Source organism: Lissotriton helveticus, chromosome 2_1, assembly GCF_964261635.1.
Source record: "Lissotriton helveticus chromosome 2_1, aLisHel1.1, whole genome shotgun sequence".
In the NCBI taxonomy this organism is placed as follows: domain Eukaryota; kingdom Metazoa; phylum Chordata; class Amphibia; order Caudata; family Salamandridae; genus Lissotriton; species Lissotriton helveticus.
The window spans coordinates 707,597,739-707,622,877 of record NC_136059.1 but is presented as its reverse complement, the minus strand read 5'-3'; the positions used below and the strand labels follow the sequence as shown (position 1 = coordinate 707,622,877).

General features: G+C 48.1%; 1 protein-coding gene across 1 annotated transcript in view; it reads left to right on the top strand.

Moving 5' to 3' along the window:
- RIOK2 (RIO kinase 2) overlaps positions 1-25,139 on the top strand; it is a 149,342-nt gene that overhangs the window by 102,462 nt on the left and 21,741 nt on the right. Inside the window, exon 9 of the mRNA XM_078675435.1 lies at positions 20,533-20,632. Coding sequence (XP_078531561.1) covers positions 20,533-20,632 — 100 coding nt within the window. The remainder of the gene's footprint in view (positions 1-20,532; positions 20,633-25,139) is intronic.

The window sequence follows — 25,139 nt, the reverse complement described above, 5'->3', positions numbered from 1 at the left end:
ATCCTGGGCGGGCAAAGCTGTGGCTCAAGCTGCATGGCGCCACCTGTTGGATCTGAAGAGCTGTTGCTGCGGCTAAAAAGGTTCCAGATCAGTCTAGTCTTGACGATAGTCCTAAAGTGAGGAATGGATTGTATAACTCCACAAGAAATATCACTACAGAAGGTAAGTAAGATACTTTGTACAAAGAACTGTTTTTTTCAGCCCTTGGTTTATAAGGACCTCAACGTACCTTAAGTTACATGTTTTTGTAATTTCATGAAAACTCACATTGGTCTAATCCAGGTGGCACTTTTAAGTTCATCTTAATCTATATCGTAAAGGTCTAAGGGATTTACCTAGTCAGCCACTCACTTTATGCTTTTGGTTCTGAAAATGTGCTATCCATACGTTTTTTGCTTTTCATTACATTCTGTAACTCTACGTTATAACACAGCTGTTTTCAATCAAATTTACAATCTGTCGCCAAAGTATTTACAGTAGAAAACTGCTAGTGGATTTAAATTAGTATTTTAAAATTAGTGTATGCTCAACATGGCTAGTGAGAGCACTTTGCAGCTTTTCTTGCGCTTTTCATGCTTGTTCAGCATATGTAGCCTTTCATCACAGTAGCCTTTACCATGCCAAGTCATTTCTATAGGGAAGTATTAGATTTAATATACAACACTGGGCACAAGGTAGGAGACTTTCTATACTCTGTTTTCTCTTCTTCCTGAGGGGCCGTAACCTAACCTCCTGGGTCATTAGTTCGATTGAGTGCTCTTCATTTACTCCCATTCCTGCTTTTTCTGTCATTCCCTCTCCTGCTTTTTAGGTCTCGGCTTAGAGACGCGCAAAGCGTTTTTATCGGCAGAGAACTATAGCAATCGTTTCAGCCGACAAAGGGAGACAAGAGCTGGGCACGCGCCCAGCATTCTGAATGGGAGAGGGAGCGACAAGAGTTGGCCACGCGCGGATTTGGTCGCGCGCACGCTCACTGCGCCAGCGTCTCCGCCGCGCGCCGATGACTGCTCTCTTCCTGGCCGGCTTCACGGAAGGCAGCATGCTTGTCTCTTCTTTGGCTTCGGCAGCCCCCGAGGATGTCTCCATGATGCCTGAGGTGTGGTCCCTCCCGCAGTGCCCGAACGCCATGAGCCTCGGTGTCCTCCAGCACCTCCCTTGTTCCGCTCCCCCCTCCGGCGCCCCCGTCTATGCCGCTGAGCCCAGCCGGCGCAGCCGACATGGACAGCAGCACCATCAGCAAAGCCCAGCCCAGGGCTGGCTCGACCGGGCCCGCGGGGGAAACTAAACCCAAGAGCGGTGAGTAGATACTTGGGCGTGTGTGTGTGGCTGGGTTGGGTGCTGGAGAATTCCTCTGGGCTGTGGGATTAGTGCATAAACATTGACGTGGGACACTCGCAGGACCTGGGTACTGGTGGGTGTGTTTGGACCTGGATACTGGTGGGTGTGTTTGGATCGCAGATAATTTGGGTTGTGGATCAGTGGATCGCAGATAATAGGTCTGTGGGTCAGTGGATCGCAGATAATAGGTCTGTGGGTCAGTGGATCGCAGATAATAGGGGGTGTGGACCGCAGAGTATAGGGTATGAAGCCCCGCAGTGGTCGATATTAGTTTAGGCTGCTGAACGCTATCAAGAAGGGTACATGAGGCGTGTAGGGTTTGGGATGCACAGTAACTTTTTAGCTACAAGTTATACACACCATTATCTGAGCACTGATCATACCAAACACCCTGAAACAAAAATGTCTGCTGAAGTTGTAAACTTTTTTTTCGGATAAGGTTCACCCGCTTCTCTGTATTGAAGGCGGTGGGAGTATGGGGGCGCTTGCCTTTCAACTTCTCGATTATATAACACAGCTGTTGTTCCTTGAGCATTTGTTTTCATTTAACTTGAAAATGAAAATGTATATTTTTAGGCCACTCGGACGATACTATGGAAGTGTTGTGGGAAATCCAATTTTGCATATATATTGACAATTACATTTTTTAAATACGATTTGATGAGATATTATGAAGTTATTGCTGTTTTAGCAATTAAATGCATTATTGTATATTTATTTGTTAAATCGAAAATAAACATTTTATAATAAAAATAATTTGCAGTATTCCGACATATCTGAGGCTGACTTTACTTTACACCCATCTCCACTCACCAAATGCCAACACCACTTGAGCACACAACCTTCACACTTCACATTCCACAGCATTATCCTCTCATACACTTTAACACACGGCAGTTGAATTTAACATGTTTCATTCAATTTGAAACCAGCATCTGCAATGTAATAGGTTTCGCATTTACGTGAGTTTGAGCTATTGGCATTGTAAATGACAATGACTTTTATTTATATTCTGGTTTTTAAAACATAAATAAGTCAGCCATTTACAATGTCAATAGCTTAAACTAAAGGTTAGACTTTGACCCTTCTATGACGTTTACCAATTACTTCAGAGATCAGTCCTCACTGCACTTTTAATCACATGAAATAATTTACAAAGTGTCTCTAAACCAAAACGCCAGTACTTCCCTGTAGAAGTAAAACTTAAACCAAGAACACAGGAAAGTATCACACCCACCTTCTAGTTCTTTCAGTGTCCTATGACTTAAACACACTATTTAAAATGCTCCGCAGTTTTGATACAGAATACAGAGTAAACAATCAGGATTATTGCATACAAGCTCATGCATGAGTCTAAACAATTAAGTGTGGAACAGCGCACTTGCATAGTAGGGCTGCTCTTTACACTGCCACCCAACTGAATACAAAGAAACTATGTACCCTTAAACTGAAACAAACTGTATAGTAGCAGAGTTGTAACGTACTTGACGCTGCAATGCCCTCCTTTACCATTGTAAAATTCTGCATTAATGGATTCCCAGCCGGGACACTTTTAGTATCCCTCAAAGTCCTAAACGTAACTGCTCGTAGTTCTTTGCTTTAGCTAGGCCTTTCTTTCTTACCAAGGACAGTTGTCCTTCACAGGACGCACCAAAGGACATATAGGCATTCACCAGTCCCACCACAGCACACCCGTCTCAGCAAGTGCTGGCTGCAGTGCATTCTCGGCTTCAGCTATCCACTGCCAGCATCGGCCTGGCACATAGCCTCAAACTCCACAGTATCACTTTTTACACTGACAGCTGTTGAACACTCCCTAAACCTACTACATAAACACTGTAACATGATCCCATCTGTCACTAAACTGTACACACCAGGAGGATCAGCCCAGGCATAACCTGGCCCTCTCCACACACTGAACATACACACTAGGCACGTGTACACAAAGGGCCCGTTTAGGAAACCAGTCTTCCTTGTTTCCCTTTGGAAAGATCTCAATTTATATTCACTGAAATTACGACCCTCCTCCCAGCCCCTTACTTGCAGGATTCTTAAAGGTAACACCCCATCATCCATGCTATTTAACCCCGTGCATGACATCTCTGTGAGCTTTCACCTCACTGTCACCTCTCACTGTGTTGTAGTTCACTATTTGTGTGGATTACACCCATCTGTTATTGATGCCACTTTGCAGTCCTGCCTCAAAAGAATACACCAGTGGATTCCTTCTGCTTTTCAGAAACTAGAATTCCCTCACTTAAACCGTGGCTCATTCGTGCTTCTTCACTAGGCAGTGCACCACTTGCAAGCGCCCCAAGCCACTCTAAATCTCAGCCTCCGTGTCCAGAGCGACATAATAAAGGTGCATTAAATATGCTTTTTGGAAAAAACAATAAAGATTAATGTATTCATACCACAGAATAGGTTTTGTTTGCCATGTCATGTGTAGTAAATGTCCTCTCCACTGTTCTTCTCTGGATAGACTGTACTATGTTATCTGTGACATCATAGAATGCCTGGGTGTCCCTCTGGCTCACAGTGCTTCTCTCTAATTTACCGTGGCAGTTGGTCATCTCAGGCTGAGCGGCTAACAGCTGGCTCCTGGTGGGATGTTACTTCTGTACTTATTATCTTGTAAGGAACTTACAATAAAGGATCTTAACTTACACAGTGGACTATGCATCTTTCATTTACTACAACTTGGCAACGTTTTGAAGAGGATGAACCTACGTGTGAACTGAGGAGACTACTACAAGAAAAGGAACTAAAGACATTTGGAAATTCTACATAAGCAAAAAAAGTAACGCCCAGCTGACCCCACCAGTGTCCTGTTCCACCTGGACAGCCTGCACCCTGGGTGTGTGTCTTTATTTGGTATCTGCTCGTGTATGGACAGCCTACAAGCTGGCGTTTGTCGTTTTGGCTGTCTCTGCTGTCATCTGGAAACTCTGTCTGCTTTGTGTGCTGAAGCGGGCGTTTGGGCATCACTGTTGTGCCCTACACATTGGAGAAAGGCTTCAGTCTAGTGAGAGACTTCACATCTACTTCACTTGCTTGGCAGCGCTATTCCTAGTGAGCGCATTCTGGGACCGGCGCCTTTCTTTATAGAATGCCTGGGTGAATGCCAGATCTATTGGCAGCGCAGATCTGTGTCAGTGCATTCAGGGACCGGCGTTGTTCTTGACTACCGGATTCAAGTGGGCGCTGCACTATTGTCGGTGAGTGCATTCAAAGTCTGGTGTCATGCGAGGGTCCTGTTTCTGGTGTGGTGCATCGAATCGGAACAACCTATACACTTGTGGTTGAACAACACACACTGGGCAGTTACTGTGGCTGTTACTGCGTAGCCTGGAAAATGTCTTCAAGGTAACTTTCATGTTGCGCATGACGCAGGTAGAAATTCCTTGTGGCGTAGCGGTTTGATCTTCAGATTCAGCGCGAGTTGTACTTTTCAAATATTTGCTTTCATTCCACAGCGCGCGCTGTTACCTTTGTCATGCTCTCTTCGTGACATCTCAAGTGACGCTTCTCCTTTCTCCATGTTATGCTGATCGACATTCTACTGCTCTAACGTGCCATGAGCCACTCTGCACGACGTGAGGCAGCGTGCCTCCACTTTGGAATTGATGGTACATGTTTGTTTATCCCTCTTCTTCCTTCATTTTGGCAAACAAGATGTATCGTTTGGAAAGAGTGCGGAGCAGCGGAGGGAAAGTGACTTTCCTCATAGTCTGGATGACATTCTATTTTTCTGGTGAAATTCAACTGCGTCTGAGGGGACATGTCTACAGAGATACCGGGTGAGAGATCGCTCACCGGAGTTGCATTTGTATGTCTACAGAGATACCGGGTGAGCGATCGCTCACCGGAGTTGCGTTTGTTTTTTTGTTATGCTGATTGACACTCTGTCTTCAAAGGTTATGTCTGAACTACAACATGAGTTTTATTTGTACTGTTTGTTGTACTAAGATCTTCTCTATCAGGGGAGGTTGTGAGGCCAAATTACGCTCCATCTTGTTTCTAGGGTGTTGTTCTTCTTTCTAGTGGGTGTGCCCTGTTTGGTGTTGATCGGTGGTCTATCCTCATCCATCCTGACAGGGTTGGTATCCTGAGGTGTACCCTATCTATGGGAGCTTGGTATTTGTATTTGTCAATCCCCATTTGTAAGGTAGTGGTATTTGCGGGTAGTCCATGCCCCATTTTTCTTCTCAGGGTTATTGTCCTTACCCTGCGGTGTACCCTTTTCAGGGGATGTAGAGTGTTTGCGGGTAGTCCATGCCCTATGTAGTTGTGTTTGCGGGTAGTCCATGCCCCATTTAGTGGTGTGTGCGGGTAGTCCATGCCCCATTTTGGTTCCCAGGTTTATTATCCTGTGGTGTACCCTACTCAGGGGAGATTGTGGGTTTGTGGATAGTCCATGCCCCATGTAGTGGGGTGTGTGGGTATTCCTTGCCCTATTTTTGTTCCCAGGTTTATTATCCTGTGGTGTACCCTACTTAGGGGAGATTAGGTGTTTGCGGGTAGTCCATGCCCTATGTAGTGGTGTTTGCGGGAAGTCCTTGCCCTATTTTTGTTCCCAGGTTTATTATCCTGTGGTGTACCCTACTCAGGGGAGTTTGTGTGTTTGGGGGTAGTCCGTGTCCCATGTAGTGGTGTTTGCGGGTAGTCCTTGCCCCATTTTTGTTCCCAGGTTTATTATCCTGTGGTGTACCCTATTTAGGGGAGGTTGTGTTTTTTTTTTTATTTTCAGAGTTTCTACTCTGCGCTGTCCCCTGCTTTTGGTGGAGATTATTTGTGCACTATGTTCTGGTCGAAGTCTACCTTCTTGCAACTCGTGGCCAGGGTTTCATGTTGGTAAGACTTCGAGCTGTGAATTTATCATACGTTCAGTGTCAGCATATCTTTTTCAGGGGTAGTTTTTTTTTGTTGGTGAATTCTTGTGAAAGGGGTTTGCTCTCTTGGTTTATCTTAAGTGAATCTTACCCCTATTGTGTCTCTCCCAGACTTCACTCATTTTTGTTTCTAGGGTGTTTACCCTGTGGTGTACCCATGTGTGGGGAGGTTATGAGTGTTGCCAGCTAACTTAGTTGTTTGTTTTGTTTTTTCGAAACCATTCTGTTTCGTTAAGGGAGGGGGATGAGGCATATAGTGACATAATGTGGTTTTCTTTGTTCATTTCTCTGCTAATGATACCTCATGCTAACGTCATCTCAGGTCGTACATTATTACTTTTAGTTCATCTCAATTGTGTACTCTCCTGCTGATGTTGCATTTAAGGTATTTTGCCGATTGTTTTGTTTCTTTATTCTGTTCTTACTCCATAAGGGAAGAGGATATGTAGTAAATGTCCTCTCCACTGTTCTTCTCTGGATAGACTGTACTATGTTATCTGTGACATCATAGAATGCCTGGGTGTCCGTCTAGCTCACAGTGCTTCTCTCTAATTTACTGTGACATTTGGTCATCTCAGGCTGAGCGGCTAACAGCTGGCTCCTGGTGGGGTTTTACTTCTGTACTTATTATCGTGGAAGGAACTTACAATAAAGGATCTTAACTTACACAGTGGACTTTGCATCTTTCATTTACTACATCATGCATGCATTAGTACTTTCAGACATTAGTGGTGACAGTACTACCATCTACTTATTTCACCTCTTATTTTGCTAAAAGGGCATTGCACTTCATTATCATTAGGGTAAAGGAAATCTGACAGCGTTACCCTTTGGCTGCCCACATGCTTATCCCATGGCTACCAACGATGATCATATAATGTACTACCTATGCTGCACCACATTCAAACGACTCATATGCATCTAAGAACATCTTAAAATAGCTCCTGGGTCCGCATTTAACCACAGCAAATATGCTACCAGTGAAAATGAAATGGAAAAAAAAAGCAAGACCAATTTTTCACTCGATGCCTAGAACTTTTACATACATTTAAGTGTGGGATGGGGCACTCTTTACGGAGATGTATTGGCTAGGTTAAAACAGCGCATGTCTCTTCCCCCCCTCACCCTCACACTCACCCCGTCACCCTAACACCCCTTCACCCTCACACACGCTCACTCGCCCTTACAGCCTCACACCCCTCACAACCCTCTCACTCTCACACCCTCACCCTCACACACCACATCACTCAGGAACACCACCGCATCACTCAGGGACACCACCACTTATCACTCGGGGACACCACCACTCATCACTCGGGGACACCACCACTCATCATTCTGGGACACCACCACTCATCATTCTGGGACACCACCACTCATCACTCTGGGACACCACCACTCATCACTCTGGGACACCACCACTCATCACTCTGGGACACCACCACTCATCACTCTGGGACACCACCACTCATCACTCTGGGACACCACCACTCATCACTCTGGGACACCACCACTCATCACTCTGGGACACCACCACTCATCACTCTGGGACACCACCACTCATCACTCTGGGACACCACCACTCATCACTCTGGGACACCACCACTCATCACTCTGGGACACCACCACTCATCACTCTGGGACACCACCACTCATCACTCTGGGACACCACCACTCATCACTCTGGGACACCACCACTCATCACTCTGGGACACCACCACTCATCACTCAGGGACACCACCACTCATCACTCAGGGACACCACCACATCACTCTGGGACACCACTCGGACACCACCACATCACTCTGGGACACCACCACATCACTCTGGGACACCACCACATCACTCGGGGACACCGCTCAGGGGTACCACCACATCACTCGGGGACACCACCACATCACTCGGGGACACCACCACATCACTCGGGGACACCGCTCAGGGGTACCACCACGTCACTCGGAGACACCACCACATCACTCGGGGACACCACCACATCACTCTGGGACACCACCACATCACTCTGGGACACCACCACTCATCACTCTGGGACACCACCACTCATCACTCTGGGACACCACCACTCATCACTCTGGGACACCACCACTCATCACTCTGGGACACCACCACTCATCACTCTGGGACACCACCACTCATCACTCTGGGACACCACCACTCATCACTCTGGGACACCACCACATCACTCTGGGACACCACCACTCATCACTCTGGGACACCACCACTCATCACTCTGGGACACCACCACTCATCACTCTGGGACACCACCACTCATCACTCGGGGACACCGCTCAGGGGTACCACCACGTCACTCTGGGACACCACCACTCATCACTCTGGGACACCACCACTCATCACTCTGGGACACCACCACTCATCACTCGGGGACACCGCTCAGGGGTACCACCACATCACTCTGGGACACCACCACATCACTCGGGGACACCACCACATCACTCGGGGACACCGCTCAGGGGTACCACCACGTCACTCGGAGACACCACCACATCACTCGGGGACACCACCACATCACTCTGGGACACCACCACATCACTCTGGGACACCACCACATCACTCTGGGACACCACCACTCATCACTCTGGGACACCACCACTCATCACTCTGGGACACCACCACTCATCACTCTGGGACACCACCACTCATCACTCGGGGACACCGCTCAGGGGTACCACCACTCATCACTCTGGGACACCACCACTCATCACTCTGGGACACCACCACTCATCACTCTGGGACACCACCACTCATCACTCGGGGACACCGCTCAGGGGTACCACCACGTCACTCTGGGACACCACCACTCATCACTCTGGGACACCACCACTCATCACTCTGGGACACCACCACTCATCACTCTGGGACACCACCACTCATCACTCTGGGACACCACCACTCATCACTCTGGGACACCACCACTCATCACTCTGGGACACCACCACATCACTCGGGGACACCACCACATCACTCGGGGACACCACCACATCACTCGGGGACACCACCACATCACTCGGGGACACCACCACATCACTCGGGGACACCACCACATCACTCGGGGACACCACCACATCACTCGGGGACACCACCACTCATCACTCGGGGACACCACCACTCATCACTCGGGGACACCACCACTCATCACTCTGGGACACCACCACTCATCACTCTGGGACACCACCACTCATCACTCTGGGACACCACCACTCATCACTCTGGGACACCACCACTCATCACTCGGGGACACCACCACTCATCACTCGGGGACACCACAACTCCTCACTCTGGGACACCACCACTCCTCACTCTGGGACACCACCACATCACTCGGGGACACCACCACATCACTCGGGGACACCACCACTCCTCACTCTGGGACACCACCACTCATCACTCTGGGACACCACCACTCATCACTCGGGGACACCACCACTCATCACTCGGGGACACCACAACTCCTCACTCTGGGACACCACCACTCCTCACTCTGGGACACCACCACATCACTCGGGGACACCACCACATCACTCTGGGACACCACCACTCCTCACTCTGGGACACCACCACTCCTCACTCTGGGACACCACCACTCATCACTCGGGGACACCACCACTCATCACTCTGGGACACCACCACTCATCACTCGGGGACACCACCACTCATCACTCGGGGACACCACCACTCATCACTCGGGGACACCACCACTCATCACTCTGGGACACCACCACTCATCACTCGGGGACACCGCTCAGGGGTACCACCACGTCACTCGGTGACACCACCACATCACTCTGGGACACCACCACATCACTCGGGGACACCACCACTCATCACTCTGGGACACCACCACATCACTCGGGGACACCGCTCGGGGGTACCACCACGTCACTCGGAGACACCACCACATCACTCGGGGACACCGCTCAGGGGTACCACCACGTCACTCGGAGACACCACCACATCACTCGGAGACACCACCACATCACTCGGGGACACCACCACATCACTCGGGGACACCACCACTCATCACTCTGGGACACCACCACATCACTCGGGGACACCACCACATCACTCTGGGACACCACCACTCATCACTCTGGGACACCACCACTCATCACTCTGGGACACCACCACTCATCACTCTGGGACACCACCACTCCTCACTCGGGGACACCACCACTCCTCACTCGGGGACACCACCACTCATCACTCTGGGACACCACCACTCATCACTCTGGGACACCACCACTCATCACTCGGGGACACCGCTCAGGGACACCACCACTCATCACTCTGGGACACCACCACTCATCACTCTGGGACACCACCACTCATCACTCTGGGACACCACCACTCATCACTCTGGGACACCACCACTCATCACTCTGGGACACCACCACTCATCACTCTGGGACACCACCACTCATCACTCTGGGACACCAACACATCACTCGGGGACACCGCTCAGGGGTACCACCAAGTCACTCGGAGACACCACCACATCATTCGGGGACACCACCACTCATCACTCTGGGACACCGCTCGGGGGTACCACCACGTCACTCTGGGACACCACCACATCACTCTGGGACACCACCACATCACTCTGGGACACCACCACTCATCACTCTGGGACACCACCACTCATCACTCTGGGACACCACCACTCATCACTCTGGGACACCACCACTCATCACTCTGGGACACCACCACTCAGGGACACCACCACTCATCACTCTGGGACACCACCACTCATCACTCTGGGACACCACCACTCATCACTCTGGGACACCACCACTCATCACTCTGGGACACCACCACTCATCACTCTGGGACACCACCACATCACTCTGGGACACCACCACATCACTCTGGGACACCACCACATCACTCTGGGACACCACCACATCACTCTGGGACACCACCACATCACTCTGGGACACCACCACATCACTCGGGGACACCGCTCAGGGGTACCACCACGTCACTCGGGGACACCACCACATCACTCGGGGACACCACCACATCACTCGGGGACACCACCATATCACTCGGGGACACCACCATATCACTCTGGGACACCGCTCAGGGGTACCACCACGTCACTCGGAGACACCACCACATCACTCTGGGACACCACCACATCACTCTGGGACACCACCACATCACTCTGGGACACCACCACATATCACTCTGGGACACCACCACTCATCACTCTGGGACACCACCACTCATCACTCTGGGACACCACCACTCATCACTTGGGGACACCACCACATCACTCGGGGACACCACCACATCACTCTGGGACACCGCTCAGGGGTACCACCACGTCACTCGGAGACACCACCACATCACTCTGGGACACCACCACATCACTCTGGGACACCACCACATCACTCTGGGACACCACCACATCACTCGGGGACACCACCACATCACTCTGGGACACCACCACTCATCACTCTGGGACACCACCACTCATCACTCTGGGACACCACCACTCATCACTCTGGGACACCACCACTCATCACTCTGGGACACCACCACTCATCACTCTGGGACACCACCACTCATCACTCTGGGACACCACCACTCATCACTCTGGGACACCACCACTCATCACTCTGGGACACCACCACTCATCACTCTGGGACACCGCTCAGGGACACCATCACTCTGGGACACCACCACTCATCACTCTGGGACACCACCACTCATCACTCTGGGACACCACCACTCATCACTCTGGGACACCACCACTCATCACTCTGGGACACCACCACTCATCACTCTGGGACACCAACACATCACTCGGGGACACCGCTCAGGGGTACCACCAAGTCACTCGGAGACACCACCACATCACTCGGGGACACCACCACATCATTCGGGGACACCACCACTCATCACTCTGGGACACCGCTCGGGGGTACCACCACGTCACTCTGGGACACCACCACATCACTCTGGGACACCACCACATCACTCTGGGACACCACCACTCATCACTCTGGGACACCACCACTCATCACTCTGGGACACCACCACTCATCACTCTGGGACACCACCACTTATCACTCTGGGACACCACCACTTATCACTCTGGGACACCACCACTCATCACTCTGGGACACCACCACTCATCACTCTGGGACACCACCACTCATCACTCTGGGACACCACCACATCACTCTGGGACACCACCACATCACTCGGGGACACCGCTCAGGGGTACCACCACGTCACTCGGAGACACCACCACATCACTCGGGGACACCACCACATCACTCGGGGACACCACCACATCACTCTGGGACACCGCTCAGGGGTACCACCACATCACTCGGAGACACCACCACATCACTCTGGGACACCACCACATCACTCTGGGACACCACCACATCACTCTGGGACACCACCACATCACTCTGGGACACCACCACATCACTCTGGGACACCACCACATCACTCTGGGACACCACCACATCACTCTGGGACACCACCACTCATCACTCTGGGACACCACCACTCATCACTCTGGGACACCACCACTCATCACTCTGGGACACCACCACTCATCACTCTGGGACACCACCACTCATCACTCTGGGACACCACCACTCATCACTCTGGGACACCACCACATCACTCGGGGACACCACCACATCACTCGGGGACACCGCTCAGGGGTACCACCACGTCACTCGGAGACACCACCACATCACTCGGGGACACCACCACATCACTCGGGGACACCACCACATCACTCGGGGACACCACCACATCACTCGGGGACACCACCACTCATCACTCGGGGACACCACCACTCATCACTCGGGGACACCACCACTCATCACTCGGGGACACCACCACTCATCACTCGGGGACACCACCACTCATCACTCGGGGACACCACCACTCATCACTCGGGGACACCACCACTCATCACTCTGGGACACCACCACTCATCACTCTGGGACACCACCACTCATCACTCTGGGACACCACCACTCATCACTCTGGGACACCACCACTCATCACTCTGGGACACCACCACTCATCACTCTGGGACACCACCACTCATCACTCTGGGACACCACCACTCATCACTCTGGGACACCGCTCAGGGGTACCACCACCACTCATCACTCTGGGACACCACCACTCATCACTCGGGGACACCACCACTCATCACTCGGGGACACCACCACTCATCACTCGGGGACACCACCACTCATCACTCGGGGACACCACCACTCATCACTCGGGGACACCACCACTCATCACTCTGGGACACCACCACTCATCACTCTGGGACACCACCACATCACTCTGGGACACCACCACATCACTCGGGGACACCACCACTCATCACTCGGGGACACCACCACATCAGCTAACCATTCACAAACCATGTTTATATACCAATTGCAAATTAAAGAAAAAAATTAATGCAAAGCATTGTCATTTACAATGCCAGTAACTCAAACTTTAATGCTGCGAGACCTATTGCATTGTAAATGCTTGTTTCATTTTGAAATAATCTTAAACTAGTAGAATAACAATTATAGCCATAATGTTATCAATAGTTTTGCCCCAATAGTATCTAGCTTGTATAAAAAAGAAAACACTAGTGTGGGCCTACTGGGAAGAAACCAAGGTTAGAAGCATTTAATCGACACATTTCAAACTTCCTCTGAAGGGGGAAAAAGAGCAAAACACCTGCAATCTTGTCTCCTGGCCTTCCTTATAAACATTCTTCAAACTTTCACCTGTGGACATTGCCTTTTATCTTCAAGAGAGTACGCTGGTGTCCAGTTCTCTTCTGATCTTTGCATGGGACAAGGTCATTTTTTTTCAGATGTAGCATATTATCACCATAATTAGAAATTGGACAGCACAGATTAATTGTTCTCACTTAGCCAGCCATCTTCTGTCCGATATTACTTTATATGTAGACAAGTATTAGAATGACCGTTAAGGAGTTCCTTGGATGTAGTGCAAGTGATATATTTTGAAAGTAGCAATTCTATCCCCCACAGCTCTACAAGGTTGTGATGCAGACATTTGCAATTGTATTCATTTTTATTATTTATTGGGAGACTGTGATGAGCAAAGATGTCTTTCACCGTAAATTCTCCTCAAAATAGTTGATCTGTATATTTTTTCAGCCAAGTGCATGTTGGGTGCAAGAGCCCGCTGTATGCTCTGTCTGTGCTAGAGGTCTTATCTGGATGTGGCTCTGATGCCATAAAAGTGCTAAGCTTGGCAACACATATGGAGCCAGTATTGCATTTCTAATTTATATCACAAGTTGTAATGGGTGCAGGTCACATCAGTAAAAGGGCTAAAGCTTTCAAACCAAAATCCACCAGGGTCCAGAACTGTGCATCATCATGGTATCTTCAGAAATACATTTTGATAATTGTAGAAAAGCAATTGCAGACATAGTTGTGTGCCTTTCTGTATCTCTTTCCCTTACTGAATCATGTCTGCTTTGATGTGTTTAGTGAGCATTTGAGGCTCATTAATACAGTTGTTGGTCTTCTCGATTATTTTCTCAGTGGCCGGTCTTATGAAGAATTACTCACACGTAGGTTTTAGTTAGAAAGTTTAATTTTCTACGGGAAACAGCACAGAAGAAACGGGAGGCCACCGCAGTGGCACACATGTCGACTCCCCAACAGATCTTCTCCCACTGACACTCAATCAGCTGGCATTCTAGAATGCCAGCTGTTACGACACAATACACATACAGGTTGGTGCACGAGGAGGGTACAGCTGACTAGAGGAGTGGAGTAGAAACTTCTGGAAGTAGGCTTACAATACAACACATCTCCTTCCTGAGGGAAAAAGGAAAGGGGGAAAGGGAGGGAGTAAGAAAAGCAAGAACAGGAAGAAAGTGGGGGGATAGAAACAGAGAAGACAAGGAAAATGCATGACACCAATGTTCATGAAGTTTATAATCTTGCTAAGGTGAATAATGCATAGGTTAATAGCATTCAGAATAAAGCAAAGGCTAATAACAGTACAAATCCCTAAACCAGCTAGGATTAGCTATTACACACCCAGACCTGGTCATACTGATTTCCTCACTGGCCTGATGATCCAAAGATGTGTCACATATATCAGGTTGACTCGTGAAAGCTTGACCTTGTACCACCCTTAGATCAGTAGGATTGCTAGCAGTACTCACTTCTTGATTTACCTCTTGCCCATAGACTGGTGCAACATCAACATATTGGAGTTGGTCATCCCCAGAACCATAGTCCTACATCCTCTCCATACTCTGTTTATCACGTACAGAATTCTCCTTTTGATCTGGGTGTAAGTATACATCACTTTGGTTCAAAACTTCAACATTCTTTCTCTTACCCATAGAGAGTGCAGAGAAATCCAGACCTTACCGTCACTTAGTAAAGCAGAATTGCAAAATACTTTCTTTACCTCCAGAGGCTGGGTGTAACAACTCTGTCCTTTCTCAATGAACCCACTACACTTGACTCTAACAACATCGCCCACTATAAGGGTCACTGGTCTGCATTTGTGTTTCTAGTCGTGATGTTCTTTGCTAACTTTCTGTGAGCGTAACAAATTCTCCTTCATTGTTTCAGGAGGCCAAAAACCTCTTTTGCCTGTTTCAAGCCAGCCAATATTGTCTTTAGACATAGGAGTTCTTCCTCTCATTAAAACAAAAGGGCTGGAGGCTGTGCTCTCACTTGGAGCTACTCTATAAGCCCACACCATTTAAACAATTCGTCTTTCCAAGCCAAACCGTTATTGTTGGTTAACAGCACTATTCCCTTGATGACACTGTTGAACCGTTCTATTGCTCTGTTGCCAGCAGGAGTGTAAACGAGGTTTTGCGCACTATACCATTCCTTTCAAGGTACTTTTTTTCTGAAACAAACTGTGGTCCATTATCACTGAGGATGTACTTGGGTAAACCCTCCCTCGTGAAAATTGTGTAGAGGAATTTGATAATACTGCCTCAATCAGTCCTGTGGAGTATGTCCACTTCAGGCCATTTAGAGAAATGATCCACAACTACATCAATGTACACCTGTTCATCCTGTTCTTTTATAGTTTTTGACCTACTCAGGCTAGACAAGGGGTGTAACATGTGCCTGAAAGTAACCTGGGACTTGTCAGAGTTCTCACATTGCGCACAATACCTCACCTTCCTTTCAATCGCAATATCACATCCGGGCCACCGATACCAAAGCTTGACTCTGCATTTGGTTTTATTGATTCCTAAGTACCCCTCATGGCAACTCTCTAAGATTCTACTCCTTAAGGCTTCTGGGGGTACCATTTTTCCTTCTCTTATAACTAGGCCTCCTTCTAATGACAACTCAAGTCTCAGTTCACAAAATGTTTTAAGTTCCTTACGTATATCTTTCTTCACAGGCCATCCACCAAGTATTGCCTAAATCTTGCAACACAACCTCCTCATCTTGTGCCTTCATCCTTTCAAATACCAGGGTATTGCTTCATTAAAATTAGCAACGCAAAACTCCTCTCCCATGTCTTCTACACTTTCACTCATGGGGAGGGGCAACCGACTAAGAAAGTCAGGAATAACACTCTTAGTACCAGGTACATATTGCACATCATAATTGAAATCCAACAGGCTCATCGACATGTGAGCCAGTCTAGGTGAGGCAGCATACAGCCCCTTAGTGGTTAATGCCTTAGTGAGGGATTTATGATCACTCCGCAATAAGACTTTCTTACCCCAAACAAATTAGCGGAAGTGCTCCAGACCTCAGACACACCCAAGAGCCTCGCAGTCCATTACGGTATATTTCTCCTCAGTAGGAGTTAAAGAGTGCGAGGCAAAAGCGATGGTGTCCTCACCACCTAACATGTTCTTCTGGGTGAGCAGAGCACCTATGCTCCTTCCATTAGCAACAGTAATGACAATATTAGGTAAATTGGGATCGAAACCTTGTAAGGCCGGGGCATTATAAATATTGTCTTTGAGAGAGACAAAACATTTGTGGCACTCTGTGGGCCATTCAAATGTGTTCTTAAGTTTTAACTGCTGTCTGATAACATACGTTTTGGTGGGAAGATTCGTCACAAACTTGGAATAGAATTCCATAAACCCCAAGAATGCTCGCACTTCTTCTTTATTGTTAGGCACTGGAGCATCTCTTATGGCCCCCAACAATTCTTTCTTTGGTTTGATACCCTCTTGTGTGATTTCATGGCCTAACAATGTCACTTGTTTTTTTTGTTGCAAATTTACATTTGTTTATTCAGCTGTCAAACTTTTTCCTGTAATTTGCACAATACCTTACACAAATTTCAGTCGTGCTCATCTTTGCTTCTACCCATAACCAAAATGCCATCCTGAAAGATGAGCAGGTTCTCAAAGCCCTTGAATACCACGTAATAAGTTTTTGGAACATTGCTGCTGAGGACGCTAAACCAAAGGGAACTCTCTTAAATCTATAACAACCGAAAGGTGATATAAAGGTTGTTACGTTTCTGCTGTCTGGGTGTCGAGATACCTGATGATAGACCGCCGTTAGGTCAATGGTTGAGAACCACCGCATGTTTTTTGATCTTTGGTATAGGATGCTGGTCCACCTGGATGCTCTGATTGAGGTCGCGTAAGTCGATGCATAGTCTCAATTTTCCATTGGCCTTCCTTGCTATGATCAGTGGCACAACCCGCTCAGAGTTCAGTGGGTTCTAGGACCCCTGCTTTTTGTAAAAATTCTAGTTGTAATCTACCTTCTTTTAATGCGGAGGGAATATGTCTCACCTTGTGTATGCAGAGCTTTGCATTTGCTTTGAATTGTATTCTAGGTTTAAACCCTTTTAGCTTCCCAATGCTTCCGCCAAAAACCTTGGGGAATCTTTTGGACTTAAAAAAACAAATTTCAATTTTCTGTAACCCAAAATTTCAATTGGTTCGCCTGTGAATGTTTTAAGTGAAACATTTTTCATCCCACACCTCTTCGTTAACAATAGTATATGGCGATCCTGAATCGGCTACAATTACAATGTTAACAACATCAATAGTCATATTGCACATGGGTTTCTTTTTTTCTTGTCTCCAGTATCTATGTTAAGTACTTGTGCATCATCCACATTACGTGCACACATATTAATGTCAGAGTTATTTGAAGACTCAGAATCATACTCCTCACTCTGCGCAATTAACTTGACTCTATTGTTAGGTTTTTTCTGGCAAACCTTCATGAAATTACCTTCTATGCCACACTTAGTACACTTTTGTGAGAGTCCAGGTCACCTTTTGTCATTGGCCATATGTTTAGTGCTTTCGCATCTGTAGCCCTTCCTTTGTGAGGAACGTTTAAACCTGTTTTGGTGATCAGTCTAAAACACATTTTTATTCTTATAGTTGAACTACGACTGAGGGCGAGGTTTCACTCCACTTATTTTTGCAACAATTGATGGTTTGTCATGCTTTACTTTTGTTTCCGACAGTACCGCTTTGGCACATCTGCCAGTTAACTCAGCCATTTTCACAATGCCGATCACTTCTTGGAGGGGTTTTTCACCTTTGGCCATTAGCGAGTCCTGGATGGCAGGATTGGCTGAGCGCATAACAATCTGATCTCTTATCAGTTCATCGTGTAGTTCCCTAAAACAACATGTAAGAGCCAAGTTCTTAAGAACTGCAACATAATCCTCTATAGACTTTTCCGTACCTTGTTTCCATTGGTAGAATTTGTATCTATCCACAGCAATGCAAACTGTGGGTTTGTAATAATTGTCTAAATCATCCAATGCATTTACATGTACTTCCCCCTGATCACTTGAACTGACTTTTTTATTTATGCGATTATATACTTTGATCCCACCAGCTCCCAAGCAGTGCAGTAAAATGTTTGTTTTCTTCTCAGAGGTTAAGTCTTCCTCCTCAACGTCGAATGTAGAAAGGTAATTAGTGAAATATTCACGCCATAACTCATTTTAATACAGGTTTTCCTGCTGCTGGTAAAAAATGCTTGTGGTGGTGATACATTATACACATTACCAGAAGCCATAGTGGGGATGTGGTTGAACGGTAAAATTTTAGCCAGCTACTGGATATCACAAATAATAGTACATGGGTGTGAATTCACAAATATCCATGAAATGGTAGCCCCCACCAAATACAATGCGTAAATGTGTCTCTCCACCCTGCCAAAAAAATGTGAAGCAAATTCAAGAACAAAAATACCTTAGAATCAGCCTTGGCAAGAATCCACCTTTTCTCCCAGGATTGGTAGGTGGCAGGATGCAGAGAGATAATAATGTTTATAATGAGGATTGGGGGAGATATACTGAGCAGCCAAACAGTGTCGTGAAGAGACGCTGTACATGCACAATAATCTGTAAATACGATGCGTTGGGAGAAGGAAAAAAAAGTAATTAAAGATGGCAGACCGACGAAGTTACGCTTGCAGTTAGATGCGTGTGTATTTCACTGACATCACCACTAGATAGCGTTAGCTGTACTGGACGTTCCACAAGCAACTGAAGAGGTAGCTGCCGCCAGTGCAAAGCTAACTTGCAACGCACCTTGCGTGGCAATTATGAGCTCTGTGCGCACTTAGCTGAAGTAAGTCATCTCTTCAGGAAAGTGCCGGAATGGAACGCAACATGCGTCACAAAGACGTCGCTGAGGGAGCACTATGCCAAAGGGAAAAGTTACCTCATGAATGAGCTTAAAAGGTCAATCGGGAACAACCGCTCAGCTGGCGATAGAACACAAGTACACTGGCACCTCTGGAGAAAGCTGCTTGAAGGACAGTGGAGGTAATGCCAGGGGTGGAATGCCTCAATACGCGCTGCTTCGTTGGAAGAATAACTCGCATACGTTTTTAGTTTAGAAAGTTTAATCTTCTAAGGGAAACAGCACTCCAGAAATGGGAGGACAGCGCAGTGGCACACAGCGTGTCGTCTCCCCAGCAGATCTTCTCCAACTGACACTCAATCAGCTGGCAGTCTAGAATGCCAGCTGATATGTCACAATACAGGTTGGTGCGAGCAGAGAGTACAGTTGCCTAGAGGAGTGGGGTAGAAACTTCTGGAGGGAGACTTACAATACAACAACCGGATGCTCTCCCTACCTCTTCATCATACCTTACTAGTTCTGACATAACCCAGTTTAGCTGTGCTACATCACCTTTATAGGTCCGTACTCATGACTGATTGTGGGAATTTGTGCGTACACTATAGATGTACCTCCAATGAGTTCTGCTGAGGAAGCAAGCATTGTGAGACGTGTTCTTGTATATTCCAGAGACGAAGGCAGCAGGGATCACGTGAGTGAACATAGAAGACGGACTGAAAGCGGCATGTCGTTTGGTGGCAGCGTTGGGAGCTGTTCAACTATCCCACCAGTAAGTACACCCCGAGAAGTTCTCCTTCTGCCCACTGATCGAGTAAACTAATAGACTGTAATATGTGGCCAGCAATTACATTAGCAGTGATTGCAATTATTAAGATGTTATGGGTATTCATATATGTCTAGGTTGTGTCTCCACAATACAGAATTGTGTTGAATAAAGTGTATAATGTCTTCAAGTCCTCCAAGTATTATATACATATAGATCTTACAGCAGTATGTATGGTTCACCATATTAATATCAGCTGTAAGTAGTTACAGCATTGAGTAAGGAATAAAAAAATAGTTAGAAGTATGTGAGGACCATGTCTTTCAAAAATGTGTTTTTTCTTGTTCTTTTTCTTAAACATCTGATTCAGTGCTGCTTGTACGGTTGTTGATGCTTCAAAATAGCTAGTACTTGTTTTGGCATGTTTGTCTTGGAGGCCAAAGGCTTTTTCAAAACTATTTGATATAATGGTGTATTTTTGTGGTACGTAAAAGGCATTTACTGATGGATACACCTGCCTGTGGATTCCTCACCTTATGAATATCCCCCGGCACCAGCATTCCAGAAATTTTACGTAGCTCTCTGCGCTGACCAGGTCGTCACAGCGTCATGGCTCCGCATGCGACTCCGCATGACGTCATCAGAGCCATAAGAAGACCACGTCGGCGTGATGACATCAGTTCCTTTTTTTTCGCGCTACAAAGCTAACGGATTTTCTGGGACTCTCCTATCTTCCTCCTGCTACTTTGTTTCGAGACTTTGATTTTTTCTGTTTTCGACTAAGTCTGTTCCTAGGAAGTCGGGTTTCAAGCCCTGTAAGGAATGCGGAGGTCACATGTCGATCACTGACTTGCATGATGACTGCCTTTGGTGCCTTTCGAGTAATCAGGATGTCGAAGGTTGTTCATCTTGCAGGAAGATGAACCCTAAGGCGCTGAAGGAAAGGGAGGCTAAGCTCTACATGGCCAAGGTGTGAAAGGAGAAAAGAGGTTGTAAAAGATTGAAGTCAAGGTCGTCGACTTCGCATTGATCCAAGAGAAGGCACAAGAAGAAGAAGAGGCATGAGTCTCGACGTCGTTCGTCGAAGTCTCGAGCTTCGAAGTCACCTTCTCCGGCTCCTCGACATCGTGTCAAGGAATTTGTTTCTCCTTCGCCTTCTGAGTCTCCAGTCCAGCCTCCTTATGTGGGTACTCCGGCGCAGTCTCCGGCGCCGGTTGATTCTCCAGCTTCGGATGGGGCTTCGAATCCAGTATAGGTAGAGTCTCCTGCTGCACCTGAGGCTCCAGCTGTGACTCCAGTGGATCCGACTTCGGAGACTCCTCGTAAGGAAGTCAAACCGGCGCAGTATCCTTCGTTCCCGGGACCGGGTTCGGATCCGTCGCATTTCATGAATGCGATGTATGGTATTTTTACCAGAGCCACATGCCCCTCTGGAGCACCTATGGGTCGCATGGGCCCTTTGGCATTTAATTTGGGTGTGCCTCAGCATTATTTTCCAGCCCCTTTATGCCATATATGCCGATGGCGCCGTCATGGCAGTTTCCGGTGCCGAGGGTGTCGACGCCATATGAGCAGTCCCTGGCTGAATCTGGCGTCCCTTCTTCCTGGGTTCGTTCGACGCTGGTTGCTGTCACGGAGCCTCCTTCGATGCAGGAGCCGTCGACGCCGCGGATGGCGCCACCGACTCCACTTCCGAGGATGCGTTCTAGAAGGGAAGCACAAAGGCTGATTCAAGAGGAGCAATATCAGGCTAGTGACATAGAGGAAGGCGAAATGTATGAGTCTGAGGACTTGTATGAAGACTTGTGTGAGGCAAGTGGTTTGGATGTGTCTCCAGAAGGGGATTTTGCATCGCAGAAGGCTTCTCCTCCTAAGGATGTAGCTCCTTATCATGTTGTCATTAAGAAGGCAGCTGAACTGTTGGACCTGCAGAATCCTAAGGCTGAATATAAGCCTAATCTTCTAACGGAGGTGCTTCATTCTCCTTCATCTGTGGTGGAACCCCTTTTACCCTTCAATGATGCGCTGACGGAGCTGATATTAGAAGTTTGGAGTAATCCTCTTTCTGCTCCTGCAGTTTCTAGATCTGTCTCTAGAAGATATAGACCAGCACCAGGGGGACCCTGAATTTCTTACTTTTCACCCCAAAGTTTGGTGGTTCAGGCGTCATGCTCAAAGCAGTCGGTAGGCTCTTTTCCTCAAGCACCTGCTGATAGAGACTCAAAAAAGCTAGAGCAATCTGCAAAGAAAGTTTTTTTCGTCAGCCAGTATGTCTTTGAAATCCACCAACGCCACTTGTCTTTTGGGTAGATATATTCACGCCCTTATGGACTCTGCCAAGCAGATTCTCCCAAAGTTATTGGAAGAGGATCGGAGCAGTTTGAGTGAGGTCTTGGCGGACTCTCAGGTGGCTGCTCGCCCAGTAATCCAGTCGGGTCTGGACACTGCTGATTCAGTGGCAAGGGTGATGGGTTCATCTGTTGCTACAGGAGGCATGCATGGTTAAGAAATTCTGGTTTTTCACCGGATGTGCAAGCTGCTCTCTTGGATCTTCCCTTTGACGGTTCTAAGCTCTTTGGGGGAAAAGCTGACTCTGTGTTGCAGAAATGTAAGGACAGTAAAGCCACGGCAAAATCCCTGGATTTGCAGTCTGTCAAGAGGGTTTGGTTTCAGAAGATACCGTGGTTTGGGGAAATCTTCCTTTCATTCCCGTCAGCCTCAGCAACAACAACAACAGCAGCAAAACCCTTTGTATAAAACCTGCAGAGGTCCCCTTTGTGGAGCTAGACGACATCCCTCTTCCTCCTCCTCTTCTACCTCCCCTACCCCTCCTGGTAACGCAGCAAAGCAGCCCTAGATCCGCCATCCTGGATCATGTGGGTCCTGTGGGAAGCCTGCTTGCCCATTTTTTTACAAGATTGGAAATGAATCACTTTGGGTTCTAGATCTTGTAGAAAATGGGTACCCCTTCCCTTAAGGGAATTCCCTCCTCCTTACCCTCCTTGTCAGGGGTTTTGCACGGAGGATCATTTGCTTCTCCTTCAGAAGGAGGTTCTTACCCTGTTGCAAAAAGGTACGATAGAGGTGGCTCCGGAGCAGGAAAGGGGTCAGGGGTGCTACTCCTGGTATTTCCTAATCCCCAAGAAGGATAGCAGGTTACGTCCCGTCCTGGATCTAAGAATCTTGAATTGGTTTCTCAAACAGTAGAGGTTCAAGATGCTTACTCTAGCGCAGGTTCTTCAGGCGCTGCAACAAGAGGACTGGATGGTGTCCATCGACTTGCAGGATGCGTACTTTCACATCCCAATCCTGAAGTCGCACAGGAAATATCTCCGTTTCAAGGTTGGATCGTAACACTACCAGTTTGCGGTCCTTCTGTTGGGTCTTACTACTGCACCTCGAGTCTTTACCAAGGTGATGTCAGTGGTGGCTGCCCATCTCAGGAGGTCAGGGATTCCAGTTTTCCCCTACCTGGGCGACTGGCTGTTGAAGGCAGAGTCTCTAGAGATGGTGAGTCATCATTTGCAGGTTACAGCCCAGCTGTTGTACAAACTGGGTTTTTCGATAAATGTACCCAAGTCTCACCTAGTGCCCTCAAAGTGCAACCTGTTCATAGGGGTAGTACTGGATACAACTGTGTTGAGCATTCCCTCCTCCGCAAAGGATTCTCGACATACAGGAAATGTTTCCTTTGTTTTACAACAGAGCGGTTGTTCCAGTTCTGAAGGTCCTTCGCCTGCTCGGTCTGTTCACTTCCTGCATCCTGCTGGTCAACCATGCACGCTGGCACATGAGGGCACTCCAGTGGTGTCGCCGCAGGCAGTGGTATCAGCACAGCTGAGATCTCACTGAGTCTGTGAGGATCTCCAGAGAAGCTGCAGCAGATCTGTCTTGGTGGAGCGTGGAGGGCAATCTGTCTCAAGGAAAGCCCTTTCATCTTCCTCCATCGGTGGCCACAGTGATAACGGATGCCTCTACCCTAGGGTGGGGTGCGCATTTGTGGGATCTGGAGATCAAGGGTCTTTGGCCTCCAGAGGAAAGGTTGTTTCACATCAACCTTCTGGAATTGCGGGCGATACGTTTGGCACTCAAGGCCTTTCTCTCTTCCCTTCACAGTCTGTCAGTTCAGGTCCTGACGGACAACACTACAGCAATGTGGTATGTCAACAAGCAGGGAGGAGTAGGGTCGTACCGTCTCTGCAGAGAGACTTTGCGACTCTGGTCCTGGGCTCAGGACCATCGGATTTGCTTGATGGCAAGTCATCTGGCTGGGGTGCTGAACGTGCGTGCAGACAGTCTCAGTCTACAGTTCTCCGCCGACCACAAGTGGAGGCTTCATCCGGCGGTAGTTCATCACATCTTTCGGACGTGGGGAACTACTCGGGTGGACCTGTTTGCCACTCTCGAACGCGCACTGCCCATCATTCTGCAGTTTCCGGTGCAGGGAGCGTTGGGGTACGCGTTTCAGTTGAGTTGGAGCTCAAACTCCTTTATGTGTTTCCTCCCATACCCT